The 21744-nt window shown below is 31.7% G+C and overlaps 1 protein-coding gene across 1 annotated transcript in view; it reads left to right on the forward strand.

The window, feature by feature from the left end:
* The window catches only part of LOC108903276 (neural cell adhesion molecule 2), a 280494-nt gene that overhangs the window by 97592 nt on the left and 161158 nt on the right, over positions 1-21744 (forward strand). Inside the window, exon 5 of the mRNA XM_018705393.1 lies at positions 1205-1335. Coding sequence (XP_018560909.1) covers positions 1205-1335 — 131 coding nt within the window. The remainder of the gene's footprint in view (positions 1-1204; positions 1336-21744) is intronic.

Raw genomic sequence — 21744 nt, forward strand, 5'->3', positions numbered from 1 at the left:
TTTTTTTTAAACTATCAAAACGGAAAATGTTCAAGCCAAAACGTTGGCATCAACAAAATTGGAAACATGGCTAGGGAAATCGCCAAGTTTTTGATGCTAGAGAATCCAGAAAGTTACACGGGACATTGTTTTCGGCGTTCATCGGCCACAATTTTAGTCAATTCTGGCTCAAATCTGCTTGCCCTCAAACGCCATGGAGGGTGGAAATCCAGTACAGTTGCCGAAGGCTACGTTGATGACTGTTTGAGAAATAAAATGGAAGTTTCGAAAAAGATAGAGTCTTCAGTGTCTTCTGCTGCCACAGAACCAGAACAACGATCGTCTACTGGAATACAACAAGAAAACAACGACCGCACGCTGAAAAACTGCACTAAAAACACGACACCAAAAATATTCTCTATTACCGAAAACAAGGTGCACAATAATACTGCTTTTCCCAGCGTAACCTTGAAGGAATGTTCAAATGTTACCATAAATATTAAATATTAGTTTCTTTTGTTAATGCGTTAGCAATTTTCTTAATAAAAACGAGTTAAATTAAAAGTTGTATTTAATTTATTTTGTTAATGCGTTGGCAATTTTAGTAATAAAAACGATTTAAATTAAAATTTGATTTTTGTGGTCTCTGTTTGCAGTCGTATAAAAAGTATCGTAAAAAACTCGTTTGAAAACCTCTTTGCACACTCGCTCGACTTGTGGACCTCGCCTTCGGCTCGGTCCACCAATATGTCTCGCTCGTGTGCAAAGAGTCGTTTTCAAACCTTGTTGTTTAATATACTATTTTATGACCGTTATCCTACTGAAACTATGCGGCATTAATGACAAATATTGAGGAAAAAATTAAATACAAATTTTCCTGTACAAATTTCAGCAGCCTCGCCGAGAACAAAAGCCGCGCTGCCATTGAAAAGTCACGAAGAGCAACATCCTCAATACAAAGACCGACAAAGCTCGCCTGGTTTTATTAAATATTCAATAATCAAAACCTCGCAAAAATCCTCCAATAAAAACTGAGGAATTAATTCCCAGAAGTTGACACAGTTCGGCTGTGCCAGCCCTTTCTTAGATTCCGCGTTCATTTTCTTGGGGCTTTGTTTATGAATGCCAGAGACAAAACACGGAACAGAATAGCAGTCTATCAATGATTTATACATCTCCGGGAGCAGTTTTTGCCGTCAAGGCTGACAATGGCGTATTGTTTCAGACCCCCCGATAGTGGTGCTATGTCTGGGGAGCACGCTCAATGCGGACGATATCAAGGAAGGCGACGACGTATACTTTGAGTGCCACGTCAGGGCCAACCCACACTGGAGGAGGCTTACGTGGCTGCACGATGTAAGTTTATCTATTATATGAAAAATATATGTATTTATTTATTTATCTTGTTAGTATTAAGAAGGCTTAATTCATTGCACTGTTCGCTAAGCTCTTAAGTATGAAAACAGGCGCTAAATTTAAGCCTCTGTTTATCGTCTACTTATGATGTTCTCTAATTTAAGACGTGTTTCGAACCTGCGCAGAATATGCAGAAAGACAGCCAGAAACATGAAGTAGGTAGGTACAGTCCGTACAATATTTGTTGATAGAATTCCAAGACAAGGATAAGCCAATAAAGTTATGTTACACACATAAAAATAATTGTTTAATTCAATGCAGTAAAATTTAAACTAAACAAATAATATCTGCCCATATTCGCAATGCAAACATGTATTTGAACAAAGAATATTATTTCTTTAAAATATTTATTTCAATTAAGTAATAAACGCTTCACATGAAAAATATTTATGTATTGAAATAATGTAGTACATATTGTTGACTCAAAATTTTCATTGGTTTAGACAAAAAAAATTGTAATTTTATTTTAAAAATACTATAAAATTAATATAACATTACATTTGTTCTAACAAAACAAAATATGTTTGAAAGAAAATTATTGTTTTTTAAATATAAATAAATGGTTTTATTTGATATGAGACTATAACTTTCCTGAATTAAATAAAATAGTTCTTTAGAATAAAAATTTGGAACTTTTTTAGGAAAGATAGGGTAAGGTAAAAATAAATCTATGAGTATGTTTGGATAGAATGTATTTTTTCTTAAATAAACGTATACACAAAACATTACAAATATAAGAAATAATTTTAAGAATTAATGTTCCTTAGCTGTTTATGTATAAAATAACATTCACAAAAATATAAATAATTTTTCCGAGACAGTGTGAAATACGGTAGGTTTAACTGTTCCTAAAGTTTTAATGTCTACCGTTACAAAATTTTCAGAGATCTTCACAGAATAAGCACTATGATGCAAATCATAATTTAAGGTAATTAATAAATAGCAATGAAAACTAATTATTGTATTGTTGTCTTCATTAATAACGATGTTTTATATTATACCGAAAGAAGGATTAGGATACCTAATAAAACACAAGACTTGATTTTGTAAAAAATACCATTAATTTTTAACCATGGCACGCAAAAACTTGAAGATGAAATTTCTGAATTAGATGGAAGGATAACGTCTCCTTTGATTAAATTTTGAATTGGTCCATGTTCAAACGTGTCTATTAGTCCTTTTGTGATAAAATTCTATACGATAATTTTAGCTGCATCCGCATACAAAGTGAAAAATGTAATTTTTTTCTACATGTAATAAGGGTAGCTAAATATTTTAAATATTTATGTTTTACTTCGTATCTAATGGAGCTAACATGTATTACAGGTCCAATTTTCTTTATTATATTTGGGTAGTGAAGCAAAAAATTAAATTTAGGCTTTAAATTTTCTTTAAATAGTTTTAAACACATTAGGTGGTGGTCTTCAATAAGACATTTTAAAAAATCAATGGATTCATCATTAAAGATAGACAAAAATAACATTTCGGTTATTTCTAATAAAATTAAGTATAGTATCCATGTTTTATCATTTTCTGGAACTAAATCTCTAATAATTAAATGAAAATTTAAAACTAAGGAAAGCATGAAGATGACAGTAATATAACCGTTTCTAATTTGTTCATGCATACTTAATGTTTGGAGAAATGTTTTTGTTTATACATATAAGAGTAATACTTAATTCGAGCATTTAGTAATGTAGCTTAGTGTAAAATAGTTATTAGTTAATAAATTGTTAATAATTTTCGCCATTTCATAACGATGGATTCCTTCGAAAAGGCTATGCATTAAATCACAACTAATATTTTTATATATGTGAAAGTCATCCAGTTAAAGGAAAATGCAATTTTCCTTAACACCATAATTAGAAGCAGTTAAATGTTCTTAGTAGTCTTGTTCTTGTCTAAGACTACATTACACACTCCTACGATGTACTACACAGTACAGTACACCACAGACCATACACCATACACACTCACACTACACTGCAAGTTATAAAACACATACGAGACGAGTAACTGCATGTGGTAGAAGTTAAAAGTCTAAATGCCTTTGTCTGTCACGGAAAGTTAATCCACGCTTTTCGTCGTAGTTTTAAAAATATGATAGTTTTGAATTAAAACAATATACTAAAAGTTTATCTGAAAATTTAACGATATGATAGTTTTATGTCAATAAATACTATTATTCCTTTGATAAAATAAGTGTTTTAATTTGGTTTTATGATTTATTTGTTTTAAATAAGTTCATTTAAATTAAAATAACCAAAATGTAGATTCAACCTTAAAACATGATTGTTTTAAATAAATTGATTTGTTTTACATTATAATTTACTATGCTTTAATACATTGTATTATATGTTTAAATTTAGGATGTATCTTTGATTCTAATACATTTTCTAAACATAAAATAGAATTGTTCCAAATATATGAGTAATACTGAAATAAAGATATATGATCAAATTAAATAAATATTTCTTCATAGGAAACAATTGCTTTTAAAGAAATTTGTAGTTTATTATTAAAGATACGTTTTTATGTGTGCAATTATTTCAATTGTTTTTGGAGTGTTTCTGGTCATGGCCAATTTGACGAACAGACCTGAATGAGAAAAAATGTCCAAAAAATAGAAAATTGCAAATATCTCTAAAAGTAGTAACGGCAACCCTAACAATGCTTATATGGCTTGAAATGAAATTTCCACCTGCAGACGACAGAGTAAAAAAATACAGGGTGTTCCATTTAAGTTAACCAAGTTATAGCTGTTTGAAGTTATCAGAATGTAACAGCAAAATTGAAACACCTAGTATTAAATATTTTAATTTGTTGGTACCATAATTTAGTGTTACTTATATCGTTTGATCCACTTGATATGACGCTCCGGAAAAGAGTTACTAGCATCTCCGCGGACCCTTGCGTCTGTCAAATTATTTCTTTATAATAATATCTCAAATTCTGTAACTCCTAGATATAGGGACTATCCCAAGTAGCACAAATAAGTTTATAAGAACTTTAAGAATATCTATATAACCACTTTCCCGCAGGTAAAAGCTTTATGAAAAGGTGTTGAGAACAGTTATACAGTATTAAATAAGCATTTATAAATCCAAAATAGGCGCAGTTTATAAAACCATTTTATAAAAGCTGCGCATACAATATTTATTCCACAAATTAGTGTTCTGTCGTATTGCTGCTGTACATTTGTAAAATATACTATAAAACCTTTACACAGAAATCATTGTCTTATAAAACAAATTTGCTGATATAATTGTCTCCAAAGAAAAGGTTTACACATGTTTTATAAACGCTATTTTTCCCAACTTGAAAGCGATTAATATTGTATTAATGTTGCAACAAAACTTTTTAGCATTATAATTATGCGTTTCTACACTAAATTGTTTTATTAATAATAAAACTTGAAGCTTTGGGCTATTGCTGTTTGTCCGCCATATAAGATAGGTACTCAAGAGTTAATGTTTACCGATATACAAAATAAAATTAAATATGTATCTAGAAAATAAAAAATTACTTGCAACGAAAATTTTATTGATGAAATATATCATGATACCTTTAAAAAACTAACCGCTTTTAAAATTAAGCAGATTTAGCAATCGTTTGTAATAATTTTTGAAAAATGATGTCTCAATTTTCGATTCAATAAAAAAATAAAGAATATGTATATAACAAATTATTAAATATAATTCAATAGACATGCATTAAACTAATTATTTCATGATACATATATTATAAAATTGAATTTCTTTTTGACGTAATTCTGGTGTACAATATGGCTGACATCTTGTCCTAAGCATGTGTGAAAAATATGGCTGCTAGGAGGATACTTCTACCACAGTAACTATAAATCTGTTATAAAATAATTAAGATTTTAAATATTTTATATAGTATTTTGTAGAGTAATTTGCTTCCTGCTACAATTCCAATGGCGTCAACAGAACAAATAATAAAGTAGTGTATAAGTATGATGGGTAGATGGTATGGCTGGCTAGTAGACATTGTAAGTGCTTATTTGTATTTTAAAATGTTCTGAAAGTAGTTCTGAAGATTTTGAATGATAAAATACTTTTAACTAATAGCACTGCTAGTAGAGTTTAGAGGAGATAAATATACGAAGTACTGTCACAAAGTCACAAGTTTGATAATCATATGGGCAAATCAGCCGCTTATTGGTCACAAACAACGAATACATTCTAGAAGAGACGTGAGTGGATGTCTACAGATGAAACCATTATCAGTTAATATTAAATGTAATTAATAATAATTAATGAAATTATAATCAGTAAAGAGTATTATAGTAGGTACTTTTACTGTTGTTGTTTGCAGCAAAAAATAATTTTGCAGTGACTGTAAAAGCAACGTATCGTATAGATAGGTAAACAAACTCTTTCATCGATTTTAATGAAATTTGGCAGGTTTGTTTGAAATAATAAAGCGCTTATTTGAACGTAGTAATATGATTAAAATTAATAATTTCTGTGTCTTCCTGAATGTTAACTATTAATATCCTAGGACATAACGCATAGTAGGTATTTAAATTTTAGAAAACAACATGCAGTTTTATCGTCATAATGGTTGTAATGTGTATCAACACTAAAACTTTCTAATTCACAGATTTTTTAGATTAGGGACAATATCTCTATATATATTTTTATGACTTCGAAAACTTTACTATATAGTAGTTTTATAAGTACAATATTTATTGCTGCATCTCTCAAAAATATCTTTTTAGTTGAGAAGAAACTACTTCAACTATTTAAACTATTCTCCTTATAGGTGTAATAGAACCCTTTTATAGAATCTTTTTTAAGGCTTGTTGTGATATTATTTAATTTTAAAAGCTAAAATTATTTACATTTAATCATATAGTATATTTAAATGATAATGTTATACAACATTAATAGTGCAATCAATATACTGTATTAAAACTTTAAAAATTAACCGGTAAGTGCTTATAAGATTATAAAAAACAAGGAAGCAGCTATTACACTTTAAAGTTTTATAGAAGTTTCATTTACCACGTTTATAAGACTCTAACAAAGCCTTTATAAAATTGTTGTATAATTTTACTATTAGAATACAGCTTTTTATATACCAAAATTGTTATAAGAGCAAATTAGCATCTTATTAAGACATTAAAAAATCCAAAAAAATAAATTTGTTGCTATTAAAAAACAATTATATAACTTTAAGCGATGTAATAGTAGCTTTCGTGTTAGTTGGGATTTAATAATGTGATCTTCAAATTTGACGTAGAATCCAAAAATGCAATAATATATGGGGTCTCTCATATAAAATAACGAAGCTGGTGTCGACTTCCGTTATAACCGGAAGTGCTGGAGAGTTCTAGATATTTTAGATGTGTTCGCCCCAGGCACATTAGCATGTTGCTACATTTTCAAATTTTCCGGAGCAGTACTTTTCTAGATATCGATCGACGCATTTCCCGGTGGGACACAATATATACATAGGTGAATAGTTCTAGAAATGTCATTTTCATTCTTATTTCTGTTTCAAATTTGATCTGCTGTAAAACAGATTAGTAAAATCTTAATTGTTTTTTGAACACCCTGTATTTCGTAAGCGAAACATTTTCGCATACATGTCTACAGAGACTTTTTTCTTAATTTGTCCCACGAAATCTGCCACTAGCCAAACATTTTAGTTATATCCTGTATACATCCAAGTACATTTCTCGACTATGAATAAAGTCGATTCGAAACAAAAAGCTAGTTAGCTACGTCCATAAAATATATTATATCACACATAGTTAAATTATTTGTGTAAGAAATGTGTCATTAAATTAAATTAAAATATCCCCGATATAACGCGATAAACGTATACATCTATAGTGATATTCAATCCATAGCAGAGTGCTTATAATAGATAAAATATCTGACATATAGATATAAAACTAAAACATTTACATTATGGGCTTTCCTGTCAGTTATAAAAGCTGGCACTTATTTTAATAAAATAGCAGAATCCCAGCGAAGGACTTCTAACTGACAGTAAACCAAATTGGCACCGCACTCAAACCATACATCACGAATTCGGTGGAGATTGAGTTTAAAATCTAAACCGTCGTGAGGTCGAAGATGAACAATATTGACATCAGATGTTGCTGACATTTTTAAAACATCTTACGACATGCTCTTCCACTACCAGCTTCCATTTCATTCGTGTTTGTCTCAGACACATAAAAATAAAACGGCCGTAATGATTTGCTTGGATAAGCTACATTTTTATACAGCGTTTTACTTAACGATTATCGATTTCCGTTTTATTAAAATCCCGGATCCCCACAGATGTTCCTTATTAAATTCCTCTTGCAAAAAATATATGAAACGCTTGTTATAACTCGGTCCTTATATGATGCTGGTGTTGTTTATACCTTCTTGGAGCGCGGAAACTCTGATATTAATTAAATTCATAAAACTTGCGGTATAATCCTGCTGTTCGCATATATTGTGCATTTCGTCTAAGAAATACAACCAAACGTTCTATATACGTATAATGAGTATGCTGGAAATAGATTTATGACACAGGATAACGTGGAGTAATAAGATTAGTACACCTTAACAGAGGAAGATATAAAGCAAGCTTAAATTTGAATTTGGATTCTATTTTTTTTTTGTCGAACTACGTTTTACTCTTCCAAATTGTGTATATAAAAAAATCGTGCATATAAAATGCAGACCTTCCATCGCCTCATTATAGTTTTCGTATTTGAAGTCAAATCAAGAAACAGCTGACACTCGGTGCCAAGTTTGAATGGATTGAGAGATATCAATACATTCCAGTAAATTTGTCCATTTCCTGAAACAAAAAATGTGACAAAATTTTATTTTGCAGAAAAATAAAGTCCCTATTTAAAAGTATCCATTTTCTTCACAAAAGTAAACTCACAAAATAAATAAGCCCATATGTTAATTCCTTTGGAATTCTTCTCTACCAAACCAGATAATGGGTTAGTGTTGAAGACTCATAGTGCAACATAAAAAATGAAAAGGGTAGCGAAAAGGACACTAAATCATTAAAGTGGTAACTGCAACAAATTAACCAAAACATTCTCAAATAAAAACCAAACTTAAAACTTTTAGATCCAGAATTGAGACCAGACCCATCCAAGGTGTTACACATATTTAGGCGAAAAAAAAATTTTCATAATAAGTGTAGCGACAGAGCAGGCGTACTGGGTGTTTAGTAGCTAGACCTATACAAAAAGTATTACTGTTTTCAAGATATTTATAATTTTTTTCATCTAGTTGTCTGATGCTAATTTGTTACTAATAACTACGCTTTTCATTGTGCTAACTTATGAAAAATGAAAAAAACATAGAACATAATTGAATTTATTAAAAACATCTTAGACAAATGCAAAAAATTTAACAGGAACGTTGATTTTCATAATGAAATCCACTATTTGTATGTAAACTCTGGTCCTCATTTAATATCTATTCTTATCTCATTTGTTGAAACGCTCATTGGCCCTTTCAATCAAGCGATTGCGGTTTTCAGTCTCAACCTGATAGAGTAGGTATTTCACACTGTCCCATACAAAATAATCTGCTGATGTAAAGTCCGGTCATCTAGCATGCCGCAAAATGGGTCCACTCCTTCAAATTCCGCGAACTGGAAAATTATCATTTAAAAAATCTCTAACTATAATACGGCAATGGACTGGGCATCCATCAGTTTGAGAAATCAAACCGTTTCGAATATTAAGTGGAAGTTGATCTATAATTTTGTGTAATTGATTTTGAATAAATTCTAAATAATTATCACTGTTTAAATTATCGGGTAGATAATAAGGACCTATAAGAATTATTCCTATGATACTTGCCCAAATGTTAATTTGTTTTGAAATGTTTTTGCCGTTTCATTTAAGGATTTTATTCAACCCAGTAAGGCAAATTGTGAAAACACAAAGCGATAGAAAATAATTATTCATCGTATTGGGTCAACTTCTTCAAGTCACTCAACAGGAGCATAATGAAAATGATGTTTCCCTTGTATTCTTACCAGAGACCAGACTTTCTACGTGTAAATGTGGAAGTTTTTGCTCTACTGTGCTGATGCTTGTTATTGCATCATATTTTTAGACTTCCAAAATTTCTTCATTGATTAGGACCATGTATAATATTTCTAGTTGCGATTTTTGATCACGACGAACATTTCCATGTTCCCTTATTCGCCTATAAGTATGAATACATAACTGTTACATACATATGTGTAATATACAAAAATATTTCAGCATTTATTTTTTTGCATTTGGTACAATTTGTTTGTGTTTCAGTAATACATGGAATATAGTTTTAAATGTAAATATACAATATAAACATGAACGTAGTTTCTATTCATTTTTATTTTAATATAAAATTTTGCAATACGATTATTATTCATTTTTCTCTAAACAATGCAATATATTTAACGCCAAATTCTTAACATGCTAGTAAAGCAGGCAGTCAAGCACGCCTTACTTTCTAAGTTCTTACTAATTCAAATATTAACTGATCACTCAAAGAACGATTGTTTTTAATGTTCTAAATCTATTTTTTTATTATTACAGATTTTATGAGTATAGTTTTTCCGAAGTCAATTGAAGAACCAATATCTTCAAGGTATGTACCAGGCTCGGTCGTTAAGCAATCGGCACTGAAATATTTGAAAAACTTATTCCCACATTTATTTAGCTATACCCATATACAGATCTGGTAGAACGAAAAGTGCAGGTGGTAGAAATGTATACGCTCAGTTGAAGAATGAACGTGAGGGCAAAAAGCAATGCGCACTGTTTCTCTGGTCCATTGCGTTGTCAAAATTCAGTTGTCGACTAGTCGCCTAGCAGTGCAGTGCGGGAATGCGGAATTTGGTGTGATTCAGATAATTTTAATTCATTATAGGCACCCTTCTATTAATCATTCATATTACAATTATTGCGAAAGGGAAAAATAAGAGGGATATTTGGTTTACTAATATTATTACAACATGACATTTTGGAGATCTTTTGAAATGGAACAAAACGAAATTTACCATTAATATATTAAAATTTGTTTGAAGACATAAATAATTAAAATACGTTGTTGGTCAAATGAACATATAATAGAAATTTTCTACACATTATATACAAATTATTATAATTTTCTACCTTTAATAGAAAACTTTTTAGGGACGTCCATGAAACTCATTAAATTTGATTGATCGGTTTTTTATGCATGTTCAACTGACTTCGGAAGAACTATGCTAGTCCGGAGTTTTAAGAAAAATTATTAAAATTTTTTCAACATATTTTCAAATTTTTTAGTTAATTTATGAGCCAAAACAAAATTCCTTAAAGAACATTTTTGGAACTTGCAGCTTCTATGATTTATTGCTTTATTTGATTTGTTGATTCTCTCTCGTTATTTTGTTTTAGATGCAAATAGTTTAGAAATGTTTTATGGGAATTGACTTATATTGAAAATTGTAAATTTACCAGGTGATAACAGAGTACAATAACTGCTCGCATTGAAATTAGTTGTTTCTTAACTGTCATCCTTGCGCATCTAAAAATTTGTACTCCAGTGTTAGTGTAGTGTGGATAAAACTGTATAATGGAATGTCATAAATGAAGTGTTTGCTGTGCAAATAGTCTATGCTTTGTTACATTCTTTATGCGTAGACTTTTACAACCGGCTACTAGCCAATTATGATACAATTTAATATCAAGATACAGTTATTTTTACCAGCGTCGGAATTTTTAACACAATTTTTAACAGTGGCCAATTGAAAATTTCAGTACTGTGGGTTGTACCCTTGTTTATGTTGACACAAACAAGGGTTGTACTAATTTCCAACATTGCTTTTCCATTGCCTTGGGTTGGCATCACCAACATTTCTTTCTAAACCGACCTTTTGTGTTCCTAAATCCTTTAATTCAACGAGCTTACTTATGCGTTGACGATGGAGATACCAATATCGAACAATTACTGTGACGTATTGTATTATTTACAATATATATAGACACCCTTTATAACAAAGATTTGACCTATCATAAAAATTCACTTGTCCTTCAGATACATTTTCTAAAATACGGTGAACCTGTCAGCACCACTACAAGAGAACTCCCTTCATATTTTTATCTCTCTATGATAACAACTCCTGACAGGGCGTAAACCTTTCCATTTCATGTAATACCGAATCGTTATATTTAAGACCTTTCGTGCGTCTATTTCCCGAATGTATCCGAAGGGAAGCGGTCATCTGACCCTTATCAGTTTGTAAACATTCGCCCACGCAGTGTCAATCCCATTTTATTTGGTAATCAGAATGGGGAACCGACACTCTCGCCTCGAAAGATTACAGAACTGCAGAAGTTTAATATGCGAAGCTGGAACGAAATTAATTGTAATTGATAAAGTATTCCCATCAGAGCCAGACTATTTAATAAACCACATCAAATAATTTATTCAAAAAAATATTAACAGGTGTATGTTCCCTTGATGCAAAATGAGCTGGATAATTCTGAGGATCGCTTTCGGTGTGCAGCAAAAATGAAACTCTCTCTAAACGGTAAAATAAAAGTATTTTTATTGAAAACAAAGTTTAGTGAGAAGAAATATTGTCGGGGCGAACGTTCGTTGAAGAGTCCTGGTGTGGAGTCGCTCTCAGGTATATGTATCTAGTCCCTGGCGCCAAACTGCCGTGGAACTTTTCCTGGAACCCTGATGCATCCGCGTCTGTTCTTTGTCCTTGCAACTGTTAGACCGGTCCGGTGTCAGGCTGGCACTCTTGACTTAATAGTTAAACTTAAAATGAGTCACTTGCGGACATGCGTACCCACAATACAATCAGATGTGACACAAGGTATCGACTGTACTAGCTCTACAAGTCAAGTAAAAGCCAATTAGAATATTTATTTGACATAGCAGAATTCTAAAACCAATATGTTCTAAGAATCAAGTATCCTTCAAAAGAAAAACAAACGTCTGAATAAGGAATATTATCCAATCAATTATAAATTCTTGATTAATAGCTTTGAATGTCATTGTGATATTTATACATAATACAACACCATAAAATAAAAGAGTGGGTTAAGTGGGCTAGTGTATCCCATGGTACTTTGACGGGCTGAATCCGAATCTGAAGTCAGAATTCCATGATCAGTTCGAGTTTTGAACAAGATACTACTATAGAAAGCGGTTGTCGAGATTTCTAATTGATTTTATTAAAAAACATTTGAACTCATGATCTTATTGCACCATAAATAACCTCATAGCCCGGAATGTGCGAGACTGTAGAACCATGAAACTCTATACAACCATAGATCTCATACTTTGGGGATCCTGTACTACATGACTGTAAGTTGGCGGGCTTCTATAACCGAATAACCGCATAACTCATAACCTTGGGTGGGTGAGGATGTATACCACGAAACGTTGAGGAATTAAGTTTGAAGTTGTATGTCCGTAATCCCTTAACCCGAGGCTGCAGATCCATGATCCGGGCCATAAAGATTTGCGTTACAAAGTTGCCCGGGATTTGTTCTCTTTGGGTGTGGAGGTGGACCAGGCTAGTGTAGTAATTTGACCTACTGAATTCGAGTCTAAAGTCGGAATTCCCAATCAGTTCGTTTTTTCACTGTAACATCAAGGAACTCCTCCAGAAAGCGGTTTCGAGATTTCAAACCTACTTGAGTAGTCAGTGATTGGGAAAATATTGGAATTGGAAAAAATTGGAACACTTTTTCTTGTGGCGCTGTGTAACTATATTAGGAAATTATTCGAAACCACCTTCCAAGGAAAATATATTAAATATATTTATACTTCGATTATTGTGGAAAGCACCATCAATGTGACATAAGGTAGTCACGTAGTCTTTGCTGAACAATCTAACTGATCGTTTGTTTTTCTAGTTCATCAATAGTTCTATCAGGTTTTTCTACATTGATCCACTCTTCTCCTCCCTTGCAAATTTCATTCAAATATTGCTCTATCGATCTCATTCATCTCCTGTTAAGTTCTTCTTACCTGCAGTAAGTACAATACTAATAACGGACAAGAAACGGACAAAATAATTATATTTTCTGGTGACTGTTGCTATTCTTCGATGGTACCTTCTTCATACATGTTCCATGTGGTTAAGATTAGGTGAAGAGGTTAGTCATGAAATACGATTATATCATTATCAATAAAAAAAATATTCGTCATTTCAGCACAATGTAGACGGTTATCATTCACGAAAATAAACTTTGTATTGTTGTTTTTCGAAAGGAGGAAAGATTCCTGGTATCAAAATTCGATCCCAATATCACAATGCAGTGACAGTCTCATTTCTGAAAATACTAACATCAGTTCTACTACTCAAGAATATATTTATTTATTTTTTTTTGATAATTGTGAATGCAATATTACTAATTTAAAAATACTGTAATTCTGTTAGAGATAACTACGGTTCAAGAAACAATTTGTTTACAATATAGCCATCTTTAAACTGAATTTAAGCAGGCATAGTGATTACTACAGAGAAAAGATAGTAGAGGGTTTTAAAAACATATAAGAAACGTAAATTCTCTGGATACCTCATCTAACGGTAAGGCCATTTCTGAAGTTTCTGCATAATACACCACTTTGAAGCCGAATGCACACTATCATTGGAAGTAAGAGAAAAAAAGGAAGAAAGGAAAATTGTCCAAAATTTGTTCTCTGTTTAGTGCACTTAACTTTTGTATTTCAAAGATCGAAAAATTCCTTTACATTGCAACATCGTCTACAAATATTGAAGTGGCGATTATACTCGTATTTTTATAATAGATTGTACCCTTTACTGACCTCTGCCTATGCTTACAGTGATTTAAAACACTCCGTTATTTTCCAAGGAAACACCGGTAGGGATATTAAATAGCTTACTCTGTATATACAGGGTGATTCATTAACAATGGGAAAATTGAAAGCTGAAGATACTACACGTAAAATGGTGACCATTGGTGTAAACATGCCTTATCCGAAAGTTGATAGTTTCGGAAATACAGGGTGTTGAAAGTTAAAATTTTAAATCGTTTTTTGCGATTATTCTGAAATTTGTAGGTTAGGAACTTGAAAATTTGTGAAACCATATTTTTTTAAGCGACGAATAAGATGCGTGTTGTAAATTCAGCGTTGCTCATAGAGGGCGCCACTTACGACCAATTTTACCGAAAATTTAGTTAATAACTTTTTACCCTGTATGTCTTGAACATGAAACTTGGTTCAAAACTTGAAAAAGCAATCAGTTTTCCATTAATTATGTACTCTTGTTTCAGTTCGGTATCTCGATGCGTTTTCGAGAAAAATAGATTTAACGAACACTTTGTTTTGATAATACGAGAAAGTAATAGCGAAACAAACTAAGTGTTTCTTCATGTTATTACAACAATTAATGATAAAACAAATGAAATACGTAATAATGATTTAAAGTAATAATTGATCGAAGAATCCACCGTTGACACTGATACACTTTACACAACGTTTTCTGATATATCTTCAGGTTTGAAACAACATATCGGGATTGCGTCTGACTTCGCTGGCAGCGATTCGTTTTCTTCAGCACAACTCTTCACACGAACCAATAGATTCTTTGGAAACTGTATCTTTCATTCAAGACCAAAAAGAAAAATCAAGAGGATTGAAGTGTAGATATGTATAGAAAAAATTGTTTATTTGTTATAATGGAGTATTATATGGGGAGCAAGAGAATGGATGTTTATTTCTTAATAAACATCCATCCGTTTTACATCAATGGAGTGACATGCCTGTTAGCAATTTCTGTATCGATTTTTTTATGTAGAACTCTATGAACCCAATGATTCCGCACCTTCCGTTAGAGGTCGATATGGTCTTTTCCACAATTAAAGATTTAAAGGGAATGGAAGGAAACCATTATTTCTAGATTAAACGATTTGTTACAAATTAGACGATACTTCGTTTGTAAAACATACCATTAAAACCATTATTTGAAAACATTTGAAAATATTTTATGGATCTGACGATGTTTGAAAAAATAACTTTTTTAATTTATGAAGCAGCAGTTACTAATATCTAGAATTTCTAATAATAATTTTATGCGTAATTTTTAATTTTCAACTAGGTATTACAAATTAAAGCTATTAGCCCTATTTATGTTGAATCTGGCGGCACTGACTCTACACTATAGAATATTTTAAAAACTACTACATTTGGCGATAGATTAGAAATTTTTGCATAACGAGATTTTTTTACCCATTTATTTTAACCCAAATTGGAAGAACAAGAATACATGGTAACAAAATAAAAATATAATATGATGTGACAATAGAAAAATAGACCATTAAAGCAAACATGTTAGTATTTGTTGAAGAAAACTTCTATAATATTTTTTTAAGCACAGCACACATTTCCATAAAAAAAAACACTGTATATTTCTGTAAACCATAATCATAGCCGCAACGTGGTTATTAAATATTTGGGATTTTCCCAAAAATGACACACCCCGTACGTCACTTAGCATGGGGTGAGCAAAAATGATCGTAAAAATGCAGGGGTCCACCTACAGCCTAAGAAACCTTAATCAGACAGATATCAATTTAGAGATCAGAAGAAACGGGCTTTCATGGCTGAAAAATACGTTCGTGCCTCGATCAGAAGTCCCCGTTTCGGCGGCGCTCTTTTTGTCCAGACACAATTGCCGCTGGCATCATTCGATGTCTCAGATAATTAAAGATAATCCGTCTTTCCGGCATCCGTGATGAAACGCGTGTCATGGAGCCTGATAAAGTCACGGACATGCGGGCTGTAATTGGTTGGCTGTGTTCTAGATCGGCGATAAAAACACGCGCTCCGCGCTGCTGATAAACAGCAGCCGAATGCGGCTGATACAGCTCTGATGGAGTCCAGTAATATTGGCCGTACGGGGTGAAACACTTCCGATACTATTAGAGAATATATTGTTATGATATTCTAAGTTGAAACGTAAAATGAATAAATATCATAACGTAATGTTGGAAATTTAAACATTCAAGCTAGAAAAGTAGAGAAAAACTGACAACAGGGATGTGAAATACTAGACATGAGAAAATGAAGGATAAAATTTACATATAGAATAAGTTTGTTTAATAAAAAGGAAAAATTGTTAGATAAATACCTACATCAATCTGTCAAAATAAACTAAATAATGTAAAATTTTGAATTAAATAGGCTGTAAAAGGCAACAATTAGAAAGTACAACAAAGTACAATTTTGTAAAGTCATGTATCATATAGGAGCATTGGTTTGAGGAAATTTGAAAAAATTAAGATTTTGACAGATAGACTGAGGGAGAGAGAAGGAGTTACACTTATAAATAAAATTCATGCAATAAACTAAGGCTATAATTAAAGTTTATTATTCCTTTAGTCTAATATCTTTATACCTAAGTGGAATCAAAATTAAAGTTTTTTGTATAACAGCGATTTTCGGAATGGCAAAACGATGATTCAACACTGTGTGAAATTTGTTGTGTAAAAAGTATTATAAGATGTAAAATGATTTGTATTGTGTTAAAAAGATCTTCTAGTCATTCTAGTAATCTGCCGTCTGTCAAAAGTGTAATTTTCCATCAGTTAAAATTTTTCTCACTAACCAAATACCTACTGGAAACTTATACAATGGAAACAAATGTTATTTAATCAAAAGTGCAAAGTATAAATTTTCAAATAAAAATTAGTGAAGTGCAGTGAGAAAATACAAGGCAGGTGAAGTGCAAACCCTATTTACCATTAGAAAATCAAGCACATGGGACCAGTTTTACAACCACCTGAAATCACCTGAAATCCAACATCGACCATCACGAGGATTCCGACACCTGGGGATATTGAGTTATTTTTCAATAATATATTTAGGGTTTTAAATTTTGAATTTGTTCCTCATATTAATATATGTAGTATTAACAGGAGATTTTAACTTGGATTCGTCAAAACAATCTAGAAGTATGAACGATTTTAAATGTTTAGTCGATTTGTTGAGCGGTTTTAACTTGAAGCTGCTAGTGAGGTGGTCTACAAGGGTCACTTAGGGTATCTCAACCATTATTGATCATAATTTTCCTTTAACCAAACATTTTCCTTTCCGCAAATTTTATAAACACGATCTTAACAAGAACTGGGTTAACGAAGATGTGCGAAAATCAAGTACAAAACTGAAGGACTTGTATCAATTGTCATCCTGATTTTGCCGCGGTATATAAGGATGCAAAAAAGCTCACATAGGTTTGGAACATAATCTCGGAATACTCTGTGGAAAATCGAATTACAGAAAAAATATTGAAATACAAACAAATGTGGGTGATTTATGTTCTGACCCCTTTCAGGTAGCATGGCTTTTTAGTGATTACTTCATAAATGCTCCGAAGGAGATAATTAAAAAAAATCCGGTAACAAACTCTGCAAAGTATCAACAACATAATCGACAATATCCTTCATTTTTTATTCAACCATATACGTGTGATGAGTTGCTGTTGTTATTAACAAGTAGGTTAAAAAATAAAAAATGTTCGGGCTTCGACGATATTCCAAATATGTATTATCCCCAATTATGAAACCTCTATGTTATTTAATTAACTTATCTACATATTTCTATAGGATCTTTCCCAGAGAGTCTTAAAATTAATAAAATTGTACCTATTTTCAAAAAAAGTGATAATAGAAATATAGAGAATTACAGACCAGTGTCGATTCCATCATGTTTCTCTAAAATATTCGAATACTGTTTTGAAGACAGACTCTTGAAATTTATCAATAAGTACGAGATTTTTACAGACACACAGCATGGATTTCGTGCGGGTAAGTCAACTAATACAGCTTTATTTTCGCTATATGGAAGGCTTGTCGTGTGTATGGAGGCAGGAGAGAGCCCTGTTAGGATATTTTGCCATCTCAGCAGGGCTTTCGACTGCGTTGACTACAATAAGTTGTTGTTAAAACTGTATCACTATGGTTCAAGAGGAGTAACGTATGACTGGGTGTCTTCATATTTAATCAATACGTTAGTCTGAGTTATTCCCACTTGGTTTCTACGAGAAAAGTAAATTCGAAATATAGAGAAATAGGCACAGGGGTACCACAGGGTTCAATATTGGGGCCAATTTTATTTTTGTTATATATTAATGATCTTCCACATTATGTTAATGATGACGGCCTTGCTATGTATGCTGATAACACTCATTCTTATATCAGAAAAAACGGATGAAGCATTGGAGAAAATATGTAACTCAACTCTCCAGGAAATAGGTAATTGGTTTGGTGCTCATTCTTTATATTTCAATCCTATTAAAACATCAATTATCAGATTTCATAACTATCAGAAACATTGTTCTAAAATGAATATTAAAGTGCACAATACCTCTTTGTCAGACACCGACAATGCAATAACTTTTCTAGGCTTTAGATTAGATGCGTGCTTGAATTGGAAGGAACATTGTAATAAACTAATATCAAAATTAAATTCTTTGTGGTATCTGTTTAGAAGCTTAAATCCAATTCTTGGTAAGGATCAACTTATCAATTTGTATTACGCCCAAGTGGTATCCCGGTCAAGGTACGGTGTGTGTTTCTGGGGCAATTCTGCTCTGTCACCAGATGTATTTATTGCTCAAAGAAAGATATTAGGATGTATAGCAAGTGTCCAGAGGTATCATACGTGTAGAGGCTTATTTAAGGAGTATGGACTGCCAACACTCACAGGAATTTTTATTTTTGAATTGTGTACCTATGTGTACTTAAATCGTTACAATTTTCCAACGAAAATTACTATTCATGGAATAAATACCCGGCAGAAAGATGATTATCATATACCGTATTATAAATACAAAATATCCTTAAATTCTTCTAATTGTTTAGGTTTGAAAGTTTTTAGCCACTTACCAGTGGAAATTAGGCAAATCCAAGTTTTTAAATCTTTTAAATATAAATTAAAATTGTTTTTAACTGATAGATGTTTTTATGATCTTAATGAGTTTTTGTTGTCTTAGTTTTAAGTGATTAATTGACTATCCCTATATATGTATCTGCATATCTTAAAGGAAAATAAAGAATGATTATTATTAACGGAAAAAGTATTTGTGAAAATATTTGGGAAAATATTTTTTATCCAAAATTGGAAATGGAATATTTACTATTAAAAAATATTTAAAAAAAACTATTGTGTTATTAATAGATGTTTTCCACAGTGGAGTAACAATGATAGTTAAAGCAGAATTAATTTACTAATAGCTTTCAACCAGAACATTTGCTACCTTGAAAATACTAACGAAAGAATAAATTTGGTATCGGCACACCACTTTTAATTTTGAGTCCAGTCATTAATCAAGTCATTAATCAAGTCTTTAAGATAATAAATATTGTAGAAGTATTACAAAGCACAAATCCCTCCCATAATTTTCTGGAAGTGATTCAAATATTCTGCGAAAACGATACAAATATTCAATGAATCGACAAAGATAACTACAGTTGTTAAAAGAGTATCATTAGATGGAAACTCAATATTTCAGAAAGTTTTTAAAATACTCAAAAAAACCTTCCTCGGTAATGAATTTAGGAGAACTATGTAGATATCACCTTCACTGTGGTGATTCAATTAGACTATGGTAAATGCAACATTGTGTTTATTAATATTTCTTTCTGTTTTGTGAGGATGTTACTTTTTAAGGCAAATGCGAAATGGTGGAGAAATTGGAGTGAAAAAAATTTACATTTCTTGAAGAATAACCAACCAATTGGAATAAAAATAATCCAATATATTACAAAAATAATAAGTTTTAGAGGACAAAGACTCGAGGAATTTATACTCATAGATCAATTGAACTTTTAGTGCAACGTGTAAAAATAGAATATATTTCCGATAATTCATCCGCGATCCTGAATTTACTTTGGATAATTTATCAGGATGATGACTATTAAAATTGTGTCTTATTTTATGTGTCTTTTTTGAAAATTAATTTCAAAAACGAAAGTACCTACCGTAATATCAGTTATTCTACAAAATTAGCTACATTAGAAAGGTGGAGAGTTATTTCTCCACAAATTAATTAATTAATTTTATTACCGGGATCTATTCGCATGTAGCTTTGGGCAGAAGCTTTAAGTAGATAGAATGGCCAAGAAAACGAATTCAGGTAGTACACACAGTGTGAATTACGTCAGTGGCATTATAATAGCCGTGTTTTATCTGATATTTCAGTTAATCTAATCTAATTAATCAATCAGCTTCAGAATAACAGATTAGCTGAGATCTCATTGCTGTTTTCTATATACCACTCATAGTAATACTGTAATCGTCTTCTAATCGTAATTCCTGAAGAAAGGTTAGGTACCTTGTATGGATGTAAATGCAGTTGTTTTTTTAAAGCTTTATGACATGTTCCTACTGAAAGCCCTAAAATGAAAATATTAGAATATTAACTACACTTCAATCTAATCTCAAATTGATAACAAAATCTCAAAGTCAAAATATTTTAGAGACAGGAACTAAATTTGAGAATATTTACAGGAACTTAAAAAAAAAATGCCTGTTTCAGCAGCAACACATACAGACTTTGTAGGACTATGATTTATTTGTTGCTATACACGGTGTCCCATGTTACGCATTGCAATATCTTCTTAGGGAAGCACTTTGAAGAAAATCTTTATAGACAAAAGTTGTAGGGTTCTGAGAGGACATTCGAAGGTGACCTTGACTTTGACACAAAGGCCAACAGTAGAGGTAATTTGAACCGGGTTAGAGTGACCTTGCCTTGGGGCTGCAAACAGGGTTCTCCTATTTGATATATTAATTTGACCTTCCCATCAAATCATAAAACTTTAGGGTCACTTAACCCATAACATAAAGACATATCTGAACGTAAAATTTTCCGCTCTATCCATTTCCGATGGCAGAAATATATCTATCATATATAAGAATGCAAATTGACCTTCAAATAAACTCTACTGTTGACTTTTGTGTCAAAGTCAAGGTCAGCTACGAATGTCCCCCTCAGAACCCAACAACTTTTGTCTAAAAAGTTTTTCTTGGTAGTGCTTCTGTAAGATGTTGTAATGCGTAATTTAAAATGGGACACCGTGTATATCATCGATGACATAGGCTGTTTTCTATATACAAAACTTTGCCTAGAACTGTATTTTAATACATAGTATAACATGTACATAAACACCTAAAAGAGTTTACGTTACCTATTTCATGAAAATTTAATAAATATTTAATAATAAAAACCTATATAAAATTCAAATTTCAAAACGATTTGTAAAACATTATCTCATTGGTTGTGACATTGATGACATCACTACTCACATAAATGGCGGATGGTCCATGT

This window comes from Anoplophora glabripennis, unplaced genomic scaffold (genome assembly GCF_000390285.2).
Source record: "Anoplophora glabripennis isolate ALB-LARVAE unplaced genomic scaffold, Agla_2.0 scaffold92, whole genome shotgun sequence".
Lineage (NCBI taxonomy): Eukaryota > Metazoa > Arthropoda > Insecta > Coleoptera > Cerambycidae > Anoplophora > Anoplophora glabripennis.